We start from the raw sequence: 16,295 nt of genomic DNA on the forward strand, positions 1-16,295 counted from the left end.
AGGTGATACGTGGAGCCCGGAGCCGTCGGCCAATGAACGCGCGCCACTACCACAAATCCCTGCCCTTGACACTAACCCCCCCTCCCTCTCACCCTTAACCAGAACACGAGAGCGCCCTCACGCTCCCTTACGCACGCACGGAAAGCTTTTCAAATTCACTCCCCACTCAGCCACCCTCCCCACGAAGACTCAAACAACAGCAGCAGCAGTCGTTTCGCATTTGCGATTCTCCAGGCAAGGAATTGGCTGGCCGCTGAGCCCATGCGTAAGGGATGACTTACGGTAAACATTGTGTGCCACCCCCCCCACCCCCTGTCCTATTCCCCCACCCTCCCATCGCCCCCCCCCCCCCCTCCCACCACGAGCACCACCAACAAATCCACGTTCATCGTCACAAGCAGCGCGGCACAACGAGTATCACTCTTCGATTTGTTTCTTCAAAAGATTTTAATTGGCCACGTGTACACACGCGCGCGAGAAACCACGTGACCTCGACAGCAAAACAACGCGACCTCAATGTGAACGTTGCTTGATCGTGTTTTTTGTTGTTGGTCACTGATGGTTTTGCGTCGTTTTTATATCAACAACATCTTGTGGCGTGTGTTGTTGTTGTTGTTGTTTAAACAGTCTGGGCCCCCGTCATAGGAATGTGTAATATCCATACCACTCTCTCAGAGCCGCGAAGGGATCGTTTGGAGCGGACGCATTTGGTGGCCCAGTCCGGCCGTGCGAAGGATTCGTGAACAAACGCCGACGGTAAACAACCAATCCACGGCGTTGTTGGCGATGTCGCGATGCGTGATATCGCCCCAGAGTTCGTCAACAACGCGCCACCTCAACTGTTCGACTTAGCCGCTTTCCAGGGCTACGCCTCGACCCGGTGGGTCGACGCCAAGTGGAGCGAGCACAACCCTCACTCGACGGCGCACGGAATCGCACGCCTCCCTGTGTCCTCCCCGAACCTACCACCCACCTCGGCTCTACGAGAAGGGGTACGGAGCCGTCATCTCGCGGACACGGATCTCGCGATTCATCTTCTTGAGCTTCATCCGTCGGTTCTGGAACCAGATCTTGACCTGGCGGTCGGTGAGGTTGACCCCGCGGCTGATCTCGAGACGCCGCTCGCGCGTCAGGTACATGTTGAAGAGGAACTCCTTCTCGAGCTCCAGCGTCTGGTACTTGGTGTAGGGGCACCGCTTCTTCCGTCCGCTCTTGGCCGTCAGCCAGCCGCCCGGGGCCTCGCGTGCGGCGTCTCCGTCGCGGATGACAACCTCTGCACGGCGAGACGGAGAGACAGAGAGAGACAGAGAGATAGACGAAGAGAGACAGACAGAGAGAGACAGAGAGAGAGACAGAGAGAGACAGAGAGACAGAGACAGACAGAGAAAGACAGAGAGATAGACGAAGAGAGACAGAGAGAAACAGAGAGAAACAGAGAGAGACAGAGAGAGACAGAGAGAGACAGAGAGAAACAGAGAGAAACAGAGAGACAGAGAAAGAGACAGAGAGAGACAGAGAGAGACAGAGAGAAACAGAGAGACAGAGAGAGACAGACAGAGAGAGACAGAGAGATAGACGAAGAGAGACAGACAGAGAGAGACAGACAGACAGAGAGACAGAGAGAGACACACAGACAGATACAGAGAGAGACAGAAAGAGACAGATACAGAGAGAGAGACAGAAAGAAAGAGACAGTAAGAAAGAGACAGATACAGAGAGAGAGACAGAAAGAGAGAGAGACAGACAGAGAGACAGACAGACAGAGAGAGACAAACAGAGATACAGAGAGAGACAGAAAGAAAGAGACAGATACAGAGAGAGAGAGACATAAATAAAGAGACAGATACAGAGAGAGACAGAAAGAGAGATACAGACAGAGAGACAGAGAGAGACAGACAGAGAGACAGACACAGATCGAGGAGACACGGGGGCAACACAGCGTTCAGATATTTTCACCTGCTTCTTAAAATTATTCTTTCGTACGGCTGCTGACATAGATGCGGAGCAACGACTACATTACACACTCAGGTGGTCACGCCAGATCAGCTCGCCAGGAGCAGTGGGAGTGTACCGCCGTGAGAGATATTCCGTCCAGGTTGGGTCTCGTTGTTGGCGTTTTCTCTCGTTTGTTTGTGGATGTCACCCGAAGCTGCGAGTGAACATTTTTTGTTCTCGTGATTATAATAATAATTATCAATGTCGTCCTGTGTCGCAGCTAGTTCTTCATATGTGTCGACAGAGCGAGTGTAATTGTTGTCGTTATTATTAGTTCTGTTATTGTTATTATAAGTATTTCGAATTGTGAGCAGAGATGTCACAGGACTGTGATATACTTCGATATTAAAAGGCGTTCTGTAAAATAAAGATGACTATTATTTTAATAGCTGTTTGAGAAGTTTATCATTTTTGTTGGGTGGGGGGGGGGGAAGAAATTTGTGGGCAAAAATTTCGTCGATGTCTCCATTACCAACTGTTTTACGACGAGATGATGCGATCCGAACGTGGCGTCAACGCGTTGCGAATTCTGATGGGTGAATTGCCAAAGGGTGTATCTCGCCTCGGCTACGTCTGTGTAACGTGCTCGGGTGTTCAGTATTGTGGCGAGATGTTAACTACCTCGCCTGGTATACAGGAGGCCGTGGGTTCGATCCCGACCCTGACGCCTGTTGTGTTTTCGGAGTTCTGCGTGTCACTCTCTCTCTCTCGCTCTCTCTTCCCGTGGTCGCAGTGCATTTTTTCTCCGAGGCTTCTGGTTTTTCCCCTCCACATTTAGAATCAACGTCACGCGTTCAGAGAATTTGGCTGCCGCTATAAATGTCCGCGCGATGACGATAAGCCACTTCGTTGAGCGATCATTTGCGATGGCTAGGTGGCTTCTGTAAGAGCTGTATAGTTCAGTGGGGCCTTACCTGGTAAATCGCCCACACGGTCACAGCGCCGTGATACGCACACACCCGTGATACGCACACACCCGTGATACACACACTCTCGTGATACACACGCACCCGTGATACGCAGGCACCCGTGATACGCAGGCACCCGTGATACGCACACACCCGTGAGACGCACACACCCGTGATACACACGCTCTCGTGATACGCACGCACCCGTGATACGCACGCACCCGTGATACACACGCACTCGTGATACACACACACCCGTGATACGCACACTCTCGTGATACGCACGCACCCGTGATACGCACGCACCCGTGATACGCACGCACCCGTGATACGCACGCACCCGTGATACGCACGCACTCGTGATACGCACGCACTCGTGATACGCACACTCGTGATACACACGCGCACCCGTGATACACACGCGCACCCGTGATACACACGCGCACCCGTGATACACACGCGCACCCGTGATACACACGCGCACCCGTGATACACACGCGCATCCGTGATACACACGCGCACCCGTGATACACACACACCCGTGATACGCACGCACCCGTGATACACACGCACCCGTGATACGCACGCACTCGTGATACGCACACTCGTGATACACACGCACCCGTGATACACACGCGCACCCGTGATACACACACACCCGTGATACAAACACTCGTGATACAAACACTCGTGATATACACACTCGTTTCGCGGAACGTGGAACCTATAACGCAAACCGTAGCCCATCAATCGGTTTCTGACGGGTACCTTGTTTGGAAATGTTACAATCAGAAGTGTATTTCCCGAGTAAAGCCCACTGAGCTAACAAGGCCCTATCGAATGGCGTAGCGAAGCTGGTGTTTGTGTGTGTGTGCGTGTGCACATCGGTTACTATACGATACTGTGCTACGAACCTGGCGACACGGGTTCGATTTTCGCTTCACGACCAACACCTAGCGACGCTCATCCGAACCGCTCCTGGGTCTGGTCTCCCCTAGTTCGTCTCAGCCTCATGTGTGCCTGGCGCGGTGAGTAAACATCGCCACTGGTGGAGACAAAGGCGGCCGGGCGTGGTCGCTGGCCATCCACCCCCCCCTTCGCGTGTCCGAGTCGGCCTTCATAGGTGCTCGCTAACAGCACCTGCCCTCACACAGTCTGTGTCAAGGCTACACGGGGTGATCTTGGTATTTTGTATATGTGTATATATATACACGCACAGACGGCAAGTTCACCGCTGACACGAGCCAACTCCTCGCTAGAGCGGTGAAATGGTCAGAGAGTCGATCGCAATGATGTGACGTGATGTGGTGCCCTACCGCGTGGCCACTCCAAGGAGTTGTTGTGTCGATCCTACAGCTGATCAACACGCGCTCGGACAGCCACGCAGTGCAGTTCAGATCGTCCCGTACTTCGACATTCAATAACAATGATGGCATTCGCGTAGTGTTCAACCTGCGGCTTGTGTGTCGAGATTGTAAATTAGCGGACAAATTCCTCCCTCAAACACCGTTTGAGGAACATGTGCCGTACATAACAATGAAACCAAGTGCATACCGCAAGATATGTAATATATTATATAATAAAAGCATATATATAATAAAACCACATCAAGCACAACGGGCTCCGAGCCACACAACCAGCGGCGCGGCTAATGCAGTAAACGTCTGTGGTTTCAAATAATACGACTAATAATGAAATTAAATACGATGATAAAAAAAATGTTCTTTTTTTAAAAAAAAAATGTTCTTTTTTTTTTAAACCCGACGGTCTACGTTGCGCGCGGTGGATTCCAAAACAGCGATAAATAATCTACAACACCCCCCTCCTCCTCCTCCTACTCGGCTTTGGGGCATCAAGTCACTTGACATTGCCCGCAAGCCACCCCCGCCTCGACACCCCTTCTCTCCCCCCCCACCCCCCCTTAACCAGCACCTCTCTCCCGGGGTTGAGCCATCAGCCACACCGAGCGGCTCGCCTCTGCACCCACCTGGCTTGGGCGTGCCCCCGGGACTGAAGCCACCGCTCTCCGCGCGGTGCGAGGGTGCGATCTGGTGGTGGTGGTGGTCGTGGTGGTGGTGGTGGTGGTTGTTGTTGTTGTTGTGGTTGATGGGTCCGCCCAAAGCGGGGGGCCCAGCGTGGGGAGCGGAGATGGGGGGCTCATTCGGTGACCCCAGCTCCTCGGGAGTCCCCGGTCTGCCACCGGCCGCTGAGCCAATCGCCACCGGTGCCGCGTCCGGCAGTCCGCTGGGCGTGAATCGAGCCGGGGATGCCGACAGCGATGCCGTGGCCTCGGCTGCCCCCGCTGCCCCCGCCGCTACCACGGCGGGCTCGTGATTCAACTCGGGCGACCGCGAAAAGCCGCCGGGCGAGACATCCTCCAAGGCGCTGAAATCCAAGGGTTTCACCGCCACCGCGGAGGGCATTTGCCCCAGGCGAAAGTAGCCGGGCACGGGAACTCCTGCGCCTCCGTCAGACGCGACCGCGGCTGACGAAGCCTCGGCGCCCTGCAGTTGAAGGCGCGCGTGCGTCGCGTCGGCCTTGGCAGCCCGAGCCACGTCGACGGCTCCGTACAGGCAGTAGGCGTCCTCCTCTTTGACGGCGTGCGGCGAGAAGACGGCTCCGTGAGGCGCGCATTGGTTCGCGTCCAGCTGGCCGCATGCCCGGATCGGATCTCCCCACGATCCGCCCTCGGGCATAGAGGTCGCGTACACAGTGGCGGGGTGGTGCGAACCCAGAGTTAGGCGCTGCTGCTGCTGCTGCTGTTGCTGCTGATGGTGGTGGTGGTGGTGGTAGTGGTGAACAGCGTGAGGATGGTGGTGGTGGTGGTGGTGGGGCGGTGGCAGGTCCGAGCGTTTGACGAGCGATTGCACGAGGCTACAATTTTGCACGGCTGCTGCGTAGCCATGCTGCTGCTGCTGCTGTTGGTGATTGTGATGATTGTGGTGGTGATTGTGGTGGTGATTGTGGTGATTGTGATGGTGCTGCGAACTCGCGACCGAGCCTGCGTAGAGGGGGCCGCTTTTGCCCGCGTAGAACAAGTCGGCCGAGCCCGCCCGACTCGCGCCCACGAGCAGCGAGTCGACGAGGAACGAGTTGGCGAGGCCCGACGCGTTCGGAGGACACGACGGGGCCGACGGCGATGACATCTTCAGGCGCGGAGGTGGCGGCGCGAACAATGGCTCGGGGTGATTCTTGGCATCGCAGCAGCCACCCGACATAGCAGCAGCAGCGGCAGCATCATCAGCAGCTGCAGCAGCAGCAGCAGCATCATCATCAGCAGCGGCGGCATCCCGAGAAAACATTTTCAAGCGCCAGGACGAGCGGCACCCACCTCCCACCCACCCACTCCTCTCTCGCACCCGCGCGCGGTCACGCGCCCTGCCAGCCAATGGGGCCTCTCGTGACATCGGCGGCAGACTCCGCCTCACTAAAGACGGCTGGAGGGGGGGGGGAGATGGTGATGATGAGCTTGAGGAGAGGGGGGAGTTAGAAATTTAGGGTCCGAGGGGGGCGCACCACCACCACCCCCCCCCCACAGCGCCACCTCCTGCCCCCCCCCGCCCAGCGCCACCCCCCTGCCCCCCCCCCCATCCCTCCGCCGCCTCTGCCTCCCGCCTCTGCTTAACCCTCCCTCCACCGATGCCGTCTCTCGCAGCGGCGATGCGAGGGACCGGGGGAGCGAGGAGAATTCGCAAGCGGCGCACGTCCGCGTTGCATAACCAGACAGGGCCCCCATTCCCGCCGCAGGCTGTCCGTGTTTACGGCGGTAAACTCGAAATTCTCGTCCCATCCAAGCGAGGCTTTCACACCATTTGCCCCCCCCCCCCCAACTCCCCCACCAGCTACCCCTCTACAGTCTAACGCCTCTTGCTCCCCTGGTTGCGAGGAGGAACGCATCGGTAGATGCGGTGCCGAGGCGAGTGAAGTGAAGCTTCGAGCTTGCGGGTGTGAGCAAGTCTATGCGACGGTGTAGCTGTGTGGTGTGTATATATATATACGCACACACGGACACGCTATGCCGTGCCCTCGAGAGCGAAGTGGACGAATACGACACACACTCAACACTGCGCACAAACCCACGAGTATTTTTTTTTCTTTCTCCAAAAAAAAAGCCGAAACAGACGGCAGATCATGATGCTGATTTTTCATGATCACTCAAACAGATTTATCCGCGAATTATTCCGCCTGCTGTGAGAATATTTAGATGACAAATGGGTACGCGATCTAGTCATAGGTTTTACCCTTTTAACCGACGCAAAAAACTGACACCTTTATTCAAGGCATCATGTTTAGCAAATGCAAAATGGGTACGCGATGCTTTGATGAGTGTGTGAGCCCCTAAAGGCGGAATGTACGTTATTTATCTGATATATTATTAGGTGGAGTTTTTTATTGTTTTAACCCCCAACTTACACGTCACGTGACTCTTTACGATATACGCAAGTTCAGATCTGTTTTTTTTGTTTGTTGTTTCTGTAAATTCCAGCGGGAGCAGTCATAACGCCCGGCGCTTGTAACGTGACTTTTCATCTTATGGGAAGAGTTAGGACGAACATATGAAGACTCAAAATAGTGCAAATTGCGATATTCCTCGCGCACACACACATACACACACACACGCGCACGCGCGCACCAATTCAATTCGTTTACGAGAATAAATAAAAAACGTTTGATGAAGTTCAGTCGGAACCCGATATCAATTAAAGTCACCTCCATGCAAATAATAACACCGATGTTACACACACACCGTGTAAACAACAAAGATATCTCTTCAACGTGACTTTACCGAAAAAACTAAGAATAACAACAACAACAACAACCACGACGAACAACAGCCGCACAGAGTTAGCCCGAGGAGAGTTTCATTTGCAGCAAAGAAAGTATCTATATATGTACTTATATATGTGTATCTATATATGTACTTATTGCACATAAGAGACTACAGCGCTGGCGCCAAAGTTATTCAACGGCGACATCACGCGATAGACTTTGGGCAAAACTAAATTGGAAAAGGCACACAATGGTGAAAATATGAACCGTCCGCTAAGAGGCGAAATCCAATGTAAATGTCATCAACAGACTCATCGTGTGGATATTTATAAGTATTACGATTACGGGTTTAGCGCTGTGCACTACCCACATTCCGGCAGGCACGATCGTCTAATTTATTACCCAATTAACGATGCATTTATTGCTAAGTGCATTCTAGAAACTTGTTGACCGCAGGTCTTGTCGTTGTAACGGGGTTGTTGTTGTTTTTTTATTTGGTACCATTGGTGACATGAAGATCTGACCAGACAGACTTCTGGCTATAGTGTATCGTCAGACGCCGCACGTGTGAGCATTCGAGACGTCTCTGTGGTTCAAGGGAGCAAGCTCTTTGTCGCCAGTGTTCATGCATTAACTGGCTGCTAGCAACAGCAGCGTCATACGTAACGTATCGCGCCCGAGTGGCGGCGTTTGCGCATCGCAACCGGGACCTCATTTGAGGCTGAGTCGACCTAGGGGAGGCCCAGGACCGGTTCAAATAATCGTCACTGGGTGTTGGCCATGGGCGGGAATCGAACTCGGTTCGCCGGGCTCGTAGCGCTGCGCGCTCACCGCTACCTACTATACCCAGATGCACATATATACACACACACACACATCGTTCATACATGCACATATATGTATATATGTATACACACAGTGGGACACTATCCCCCGAATGCGTTACAGACACTCGGGCAGGCGCGCGGTGCTATGGAAGTGAATCCGCAACGCGGATGGAGCCTACCGCGAACAAATCCGATCCGTCGGGGATCGAGGCTCACACAATCCCGCAATTAATCCCCCCCCCCCAAAAAAAAAACAACCTGCCTTGTTCGCGTTGCGTCGGTCGCAAGAATTTCGGACTCGCATGGACAACTTTCCTGCGTAACCTGTAGAGACAGGTTGTTTGTTTTTATTTTGTTTTATTGCCCAACTCATCGATCGCTCGCTCGCTCGCTCACTCACTCGGCTGGCGCGTGTGGATGTTCGAATGCACGGAGTGTCGCAGTGGAGGTGCAACGAACGGTCATCAGCACTGCGCTGTGAAACCCAGCCACGGCCAGCAAGCGGTGGCCAGCGAGACTTAGCCAAAGACGTACAGCAATTGCTGTTAGCGAGCACCTATGAAGGGCGGCACGGCACACGATGGGGGTGAGTGGCCAACACCACGCCCGGCCGCCTTTGTCTCCCGAGTGGCGATGTTTGCACTCATTCGAGGCTGAGTCGACCTAGGCCCGGTTCAGATAATCGTCACGGGTGCTGGTGGCCGTTAGCGGGAATCGAACTCGGGTCACCGGGTTCGTAGCGCGGCGCGCTCACCGCTCGGCTACCGCGACCCTCAACCCACCCAGCCTACAGCCCGCTCGACTCCTCCTCCTCCTTCGCTCATCAATACTCTACTGACCAGTGTGGTGAAGTATGGCTATGCACAATCCTCTATGATACGACACATTGTTTGGCGATTATTGGTGGCCCTGTTGCTGCTTCGTTGCCATTGGTACGAAAGCACAGTTAACAACAACACACAGCACACGCGTCAATAACACTGTGGCCTTGGAAGAAAAATAGTTATACAATTGGCAACGTTTCATGCAATGACCCTGCTTCATAACGCATCGTATGACATCCCATCATGATGTGACCGACACGGAAGTGCCCCGGGGAAGGTGTTCATCCAGCAGTGGATTGACAAAGGGCTGTTAAGTATACAATAATAAGTGTTGTTGTTATTATTATTATTGGAGTGTCAAAACTAAACATTCCGCATATAACTTGGTGGTCGGACTGATGCACCGCATGCGGAAATACCACCCGAATTAAACAATGAACAGTGATCTATTATATATTTGATTTTTTAAGTACATTAGCTTATTAGATTTTAAGCTAATTACCCACTTATATACGATACATTTAATATTAACTAATGTAATTGTGACGGAGTGTAGATTACACCCCCGCTGCGGAGTTGTAGATCTCTTCCCAACGGGGACGCCTCTAGGAATCTTTTTTTTTTGTTAATAAACTTTTTAGATCCATTGATGTGATGTGATTTATTCCCAGAATTCGTTTCCGGAATATCTCTTTTTTGTTAATCAATTTGATTAGCGGATGCATTTAAGGAATTAGACTATGGGGAGCGTGCGGCGGGGAGAGGGGGGGGGTGTGAGCCGCATTGAAGAATCCCTCACTGGGGGATTGGTTATATTTTATAACATTAATGAAGTACCTTAACCGCTGCTTAAAATCACCTGGCTAAGGCAGACGCTTCGGTTAATTTACATCCACGGGAGCTGTGTTGTTATTCATGAGCAGTGTAATTCACGCAGCATATTTCATGATTATGCGTTCTAAACTTGCACATTAACGTTAATTGCAATAGTTTTAGTATTGCGCTCGGCGATGAATGAATAAATAAAGCACTACACTCGCAATGAACACGCGCAGTGCTTATGTGAAACAAATATTGCCACAATGATATCTCACAGCAGAGCGGAGCTAAAGTGGTTACATTCCATAGCTTTAAGCATTAAATCGCATTCAATTATTTAGAAGCGAATTTGGAATTCGACGTATCATATCAATTCACGTAACATCCTGTACGATAATAATAATAATAAATATCATGCTCCCACGTCCATGCGATTCAATGTATACGGAAACTATATGTAGTGATGCACGCGTTTATGATTCATATACCCGAGGGTATAACAAAGCCATGAAGCGCTTCCTTGGCGAATTGTGGGTAATAGGATACAAACGACGGCGCATCGGAGACGACACGCGCACGAAGACAAAGACCCCCCCCCCCTCCCCAACCCAGGATAGCCTCCAACAGACTGCTGTTATGGCAAAGTGGCCGTCTGTTTTTGAGCACCTTGTGCGAACGCACAGCGCGCCAGGCAAATGTCGTTTCGTTCGAAGGAGGCGACGCATGGGGCCGGATTTAAATATTCGCCCCTGTTATTGTCGGTGGTGAGCGCGCGTCCAACTCGGCGGGTTCGTAGCGCATGGCGCTGCACTGCAAATAAAAAAAATATATTATCCGTATAGCCTTAACAGACTGTAGGGGCAAGTGCTGTTAGCGAGCAGATATGAAGGCCGAAATGGTACACGAGGGGGTGGGTGGCCAGCACCACGCCCGACCGCCTTTGTCTCCCCAGTGGCGATGCCTAACACACCGCACCAGGTACTCATTTGAGGCTGAGACGACCCAGGGGAGGCCTCGTGACCGGTTCAGATAATCGACACTGGTGCTGACCGTTAGCGGGAATCCAACTCGGGTCACCATTCTCGTAGCACAGCGCGCTAACCGCTGCCTTCCCCTCTCCACCACACACACACACACAAGACAAAGATCCCCCCCTATAGCCTTGAACGGGCGGTCGAGGCAATCACATACGCACCCACCCACACAGTCCATGGTGTTCAGTAACGTGCTACCAGGCCTGAGTTTTATCCTGAAAACTCCTGAGCCCTCTCTCCACCACCACCACCACCACCGTCGCCGCCACCACTACCGCCATCATCTCTCTCTGTCTCTTTCTCTCTGAAATCCCCAATTTTAAGAATATCTCTCTCCCTCTCCTCCCTCTCCCACCCACCCTCCTCCTTCCTCGCTGAACCGTCGCGCTCACGCGAAGCGCATCGCCATTCCTCACGCGCTAATGAGTCCGTTCACGACTTGGTAGAGCGCTCCTCCCGGGGCCAGAGTCGCTCTCGTGTCTTCCCAGCGCGCAGGGCGGTGGGGGGTGGCGAGCGAGCGAGCGAGCGAGAGTGGAGAGAGCGACAGAGCGAGGGAAGAGAGCGAGGGGAGAGAGTGAGAGAGAAGGCGACCGCGACTAGAAATGAACTTGGGAGCCAGCGCCGTGAGCCGAGAAAGATCGAATCGAGGCGGCACGGCTACCCAACATCGCGAAGAAATGGGCGAGGCGAGTACGGGGTGTCTGCACGTGCGTGTCTGCGCGTGCGTGTGTGCACGTGCGTGTCTGTGGGGAATGGGGAGCGATAGTGTAGCGGTTAGCGCGCTGCGCTATGAACCTGGCGACACAGGGTTCGATTCCCGCTCACGGCCAACACCAGTGACGATTATCTGAACCGGTCCCGGCCTCCCCTAGGTCGACTCAGCCTCAAATGAGTACCTGGTGCGGTGTGTAAACATTGCCACTAGGGAGACAAAGGCGGTCGGGCGTGGTGCTGGCCACCCACCCCCTCGTGTACCGTTCCGGCCTTCATAGGTGCTCGCTAACAGCACTTGCCCCTACAGTCTGTTAAGGCTATATGGGGGATCTTTGTTTTGTTTGTGTGTGGGGAGCGGTAGTGTGTAGCTGTTCCGCGCTATACGAACCCGGCGACTTCGAGTTCGATTCGCGCTCACGTGAGGCCAACACCCAGCTAGCGACGATTATCTGAACCGGTCCGGGGTCTCCACTAGGTCGACTCAGCCTCAAGTGAGTAACTGGTGCGGTGTGTAAACACCACCAGCGGGGAGACAAAGGCGGTCGTGCGTGGTGTTGACACCCCCACCGCCTCGTGTGCCGTGCCGGCCTTTCATAGGTGCTCGCTAACAGCACTTGCCCCAACAGTCTGTTACAGTCTATACGGGGGATCTTTGTCTTTGTCTCTCTGTGTATCTGTGCTGTGTAGGCGTGCGGTGGCCTGGATGTGCGTGATGATGTTGTGGATGGTGGGCAAAATGGTGCGAGGCGTGAATGGGACTCATCTCTGAAACAGCACACACACAGACCCACGTACTAACAATTTTATGCACCCAGACACACGTTTAGCTGTGTTTGTGTGTGTACACGCGTAGTGTAGCGGTTAGCGCTCTGCGCTACGAACCTGAACCCCACTAGTTCGATTCCCGCTCACGGACAACACCAGTGACGATTATCTGAACCGGTTCTGGGCCTCCCCTAGGTCGACTCAGCCTCAAATGAGTAGCTGGTGTGGTGCGCACACATCGTCACTAGGGAGACAAAGGCGGCCGGGCGTGGTGTTGGTCACCCACCCCCTCGTGTGCCGTGCAGGCGTTCATAGGTGCTATTCGCTAACGGCACTTGCCCCTACAGTCTGTTACAGGCTACACGGGGGGATATTTGCCATTGTACACGCGTGTACACACAAACGATACAAAGAACCCCCGTGTAGTCTTATCAGACTGTTGGGGCAAGTGCTTTTAGCGAGCACCTATGAAGGCCGCCACCTGCTCTCGAGGGAGACGAAAGGTATCCCGGCGTGGTGCTGAACACCCACCCCCTTTGTCTCCCCAGAGAACTAGAGGCAAAGGTCTCTTGGGGGTTCTCACTTCAGGGCTAGTCCATCTAGGGGAGGCCTCGGACTGGATTCAGATATTCGTCAGCGTTATTAGTCGTGAGCGGAATTCGAACTCGGGTCGCCCGTAGCTCAATGCGCTCACCATTGCGCCACCGCTCCTTACATAGATACACACACATATATATAGACACGTGGGCACATCAAAGACAACAAACTTACAGACTCGCAGAATTGGGATGTATGTTGTGCCGTAGACAAAGATACGTAACGTAGGTAGACAAAAACATTGGCGTATACCAATACAGAATACACGCACAGAAAGGCACTTATGAAGAGATACAGTACCAAATCTTGGCTTAAAGCTTTCGTGACTGCAGGAATTCATATTATTTGGGTCTTTCGGTAAAGTCACGTATATAGGTTCAAATTTCTGTTTTTTTTTAAGTCGTCATCAGGTGTGTTGCGATCGAAACGTCGTATTTAAAAAAAAAAAAACCTATCTACGTGACTTTACCGAAAGACCCTAAGAAGATACAGTACCATACAGAGAAACACAGATTTACACACACACACAAACACAATAATGGACACAAAGACACACGAATACAAATGTACACACAGAACACGAAACAACGAATACAGATCCGCCCTAGAGCACCTACGAAGGCCGACACGGTACAGGAAGGGGGGGTAGATGGCCAGCACCACACCAGGGCGTCTTTGTCTACCACAGTGGTGACGTTTACGCATCGCACCAGGTACTCATTTGAGGCCGAGTCGATGTAGGGGTAGACCGGTTCAACTAATCGTCACCTGGGGTCGGTGGCCGTGAGCGGGAATCGAACTCTTGGGAGCGGATTCGTACCGCAGCGCGCTAACAGATGCGCTATTGTTTCCACAAAAACAAAGATCCCCCGTATCGCATTTAACAGACTGTCGGGGCAAGTGCTGTTAGCGAGCACCTATGAAGGCGGGCACGGCGCACGAGGGGGGTGGGTGTCCAGCACCACGCCGCCCGACCGCCTTTGTCTCCCCAGCGGCGATGTTTACACACCGCACGAGGTACTAATTTGAAGCTGAGTCGATCTAGAGGAGGCCTAGGGGACCGGTTCAGATAATCGTCACTGGTGTTGGCCGTGAGCGGAAATGGAACTCGGGTCGCCGGGTTCGTAGCGCAGCGCGCTAACCGCTACACTATCGCTCCCCATACACACACACACACACGTACTCACACACACGTACACACACACACGTACTCACACACACACACGTACTCACACACACACGTACTCACACACACACGTACTCACACACATACGTACTCTCACACACACACGTACTCATACACACACACGTACTCACACACACACACACGTACTCACACACACACACGTACTCACACACACACGTACTCACACACACAAAGATAAAAAGAGCGGTTAGCGCGCTGCGCTACGAACCTGGCGACCCGGGTTCGATTCTCGCTCACGGCCAACACCAGTGACGATTATCTGAACCGGTCCTGGGCCTCCCCTAGGTCGACTCAGCCTCAGATAAGTACCTGGTGCGATGTGTAAACATCGTCACTAGGGAGACAAAGGCGGCCGGGCGTGGTGTTGGCCACCCACCCCCTCGTGTGCCGTGCCGGCCTTCATAGGTGCTCGCTAACAGCACTTGCCCCAACAGTCTGTTAAGGCTATACGGGGGATCTTTTTCTTTGTTACACACACACACACACGTACACACTCACTCATAAATACAACCCGCACCGACGCGCACACAGAAATCAAAACACGGACAAACACCGACTTCGTCGCGTCTCCGTCATCGGCCCTCTGCTCATTGCGCTGAGGCTTTGGCCGTGCTGTTGCCGCTGGTGATGCTGTAACCAAAGCACTGTCGTGGAAGGCAGTAGCGAGGGTTAGTGAATCACCGTGACGAGATGGATCATCCCGACCCTTAAGCCCGTTGTATATTTGGAGTTTGCGCGTTCTCTGTCTCTCTCCCCCGCTGGTCGCGTCCTCTGGCTTTCCCCTCCGCGTTTAGAAACACGCGCTTCAAGTACTTGACCGCTTTGAATTTCCACGTGATGACAAGCCACACCGTTGAGCCATCATTTGTGACAAGGTCGCTTCTGACAAAAGAAAAAAAATATCTATATAGTTCAGTGGGCCTTACCTGGTTTTAAAATTACAATAACAGAGCTTTCTTTTGACGTCGTGAAATCCCTTCTTCCCGTCGAGAGCGATATATCACAAACTCGCCAGGAGATGGAGCCCCAGGAAGTGGGCTTATCTCCGTCGCTCTCCATCTGTACGATGGACCAAGCGACGTGGCCCACCCGGACAGCTCTCGCACGGCCTTGTCTTCTCCGTTTGCTGCAGCACTTCGGCATTTTGTAGTCGCTTACGAACGAGTCAACCGCCGAACCGACTCATTCGTTAATCACCGCATTCACGGAGTTGGCCAAGCATCCTCGTGTCGGTGCAACAGGGCGTGGCCGCTTGTTGTTGGCAGCGTCGGAAACGAAATCTGCGCAGCGCGTTACAAGTGGGTGACTTTAGGGCGGCGCGGCACACGAAGGGGTCGGTGGCCAGCACCACGCCCGACCGCCTTCGTCGCCCCAGTGGCGATGTTTACCTGGGTGCGATGTTCACACATGGCACCCGGGTAATATTTTGAGGCCGAGTCGACCTAGGGGAGGCCTTGGACCGGTTCAGATAATCGTCAGGAGGCCCACGGGCCTGCTCACCCAGGCCAGACTTTGCCCAATGCCGATATTTACACGTGCCAACAACAGTGACACATTTTCAGGCCAAGTCGACCTAGAGGAGGCCCCGGACCGGTCTCTGATATTCGTCACCGATGTTGGCCGTGAGCGTGAATCGTGAGTCGGGGACCGCTGGGTTTCGTAGCGCAGCACGGCGCCAAACCGCAACGCTAATTTCAGGCTTAGTCGACCTAGGGGAGGCCCAGGACCGACACGCACGCACACAAAGATTCCCCGTATAGCCTTAACAGACTGTAGGGGCAAGTGCTGTTAGCGAGCACCTATGAAGGCCGAAACGGCACACGAGAGGGTGGGTG

General features: G+C 53.4%; 1 protein-coding gene across 1 annotated transcript; it reads right to left on the reverse strand.

Moving 5' to 3' along the window:
* Positions 1–365: 365 nt before the first annotated feature.
* LOC116944575 (uncharacterized) lies at positions 366–6,417 on the reverse strand. The gene is made up of 2 exons (XM_032958282.2): positions 4,891–6,417; positions 366–1,273 (listed from the first exon to the last, which is right to left on the reverse strand). Exons 1-2 carry the CDS (start codon positions 6,308–6,310, stop codon positions 981–983), a joined length of 1,713 nt encoding a protein of 570 aa, XP_032814173.2. The 5' UTR covers positions 6,311–6,417; the 3' UTR covers positions 366–980.
* Between the last annotated feature and the right edge of the window lie 9,878 nt (positions 6,418–16,295).

The sequence above is a fragment of the Petromyzon marinus genome, chromosome 2, assembly GCF_048934315.1.
Source record: "Petromyzon marinus isolate PM22_M1 ecotype Great Lakes invasive population chromosome 2, UKy_Petmar_22M1.pri1.0, whole genome shotgun sequence".
NCBI lineage: Eukaryota > Metazoa > Chordata > Hyperoartia > Petromyzontiformes > Petromyzontidae > Petromyzon > Petromyzon marinus.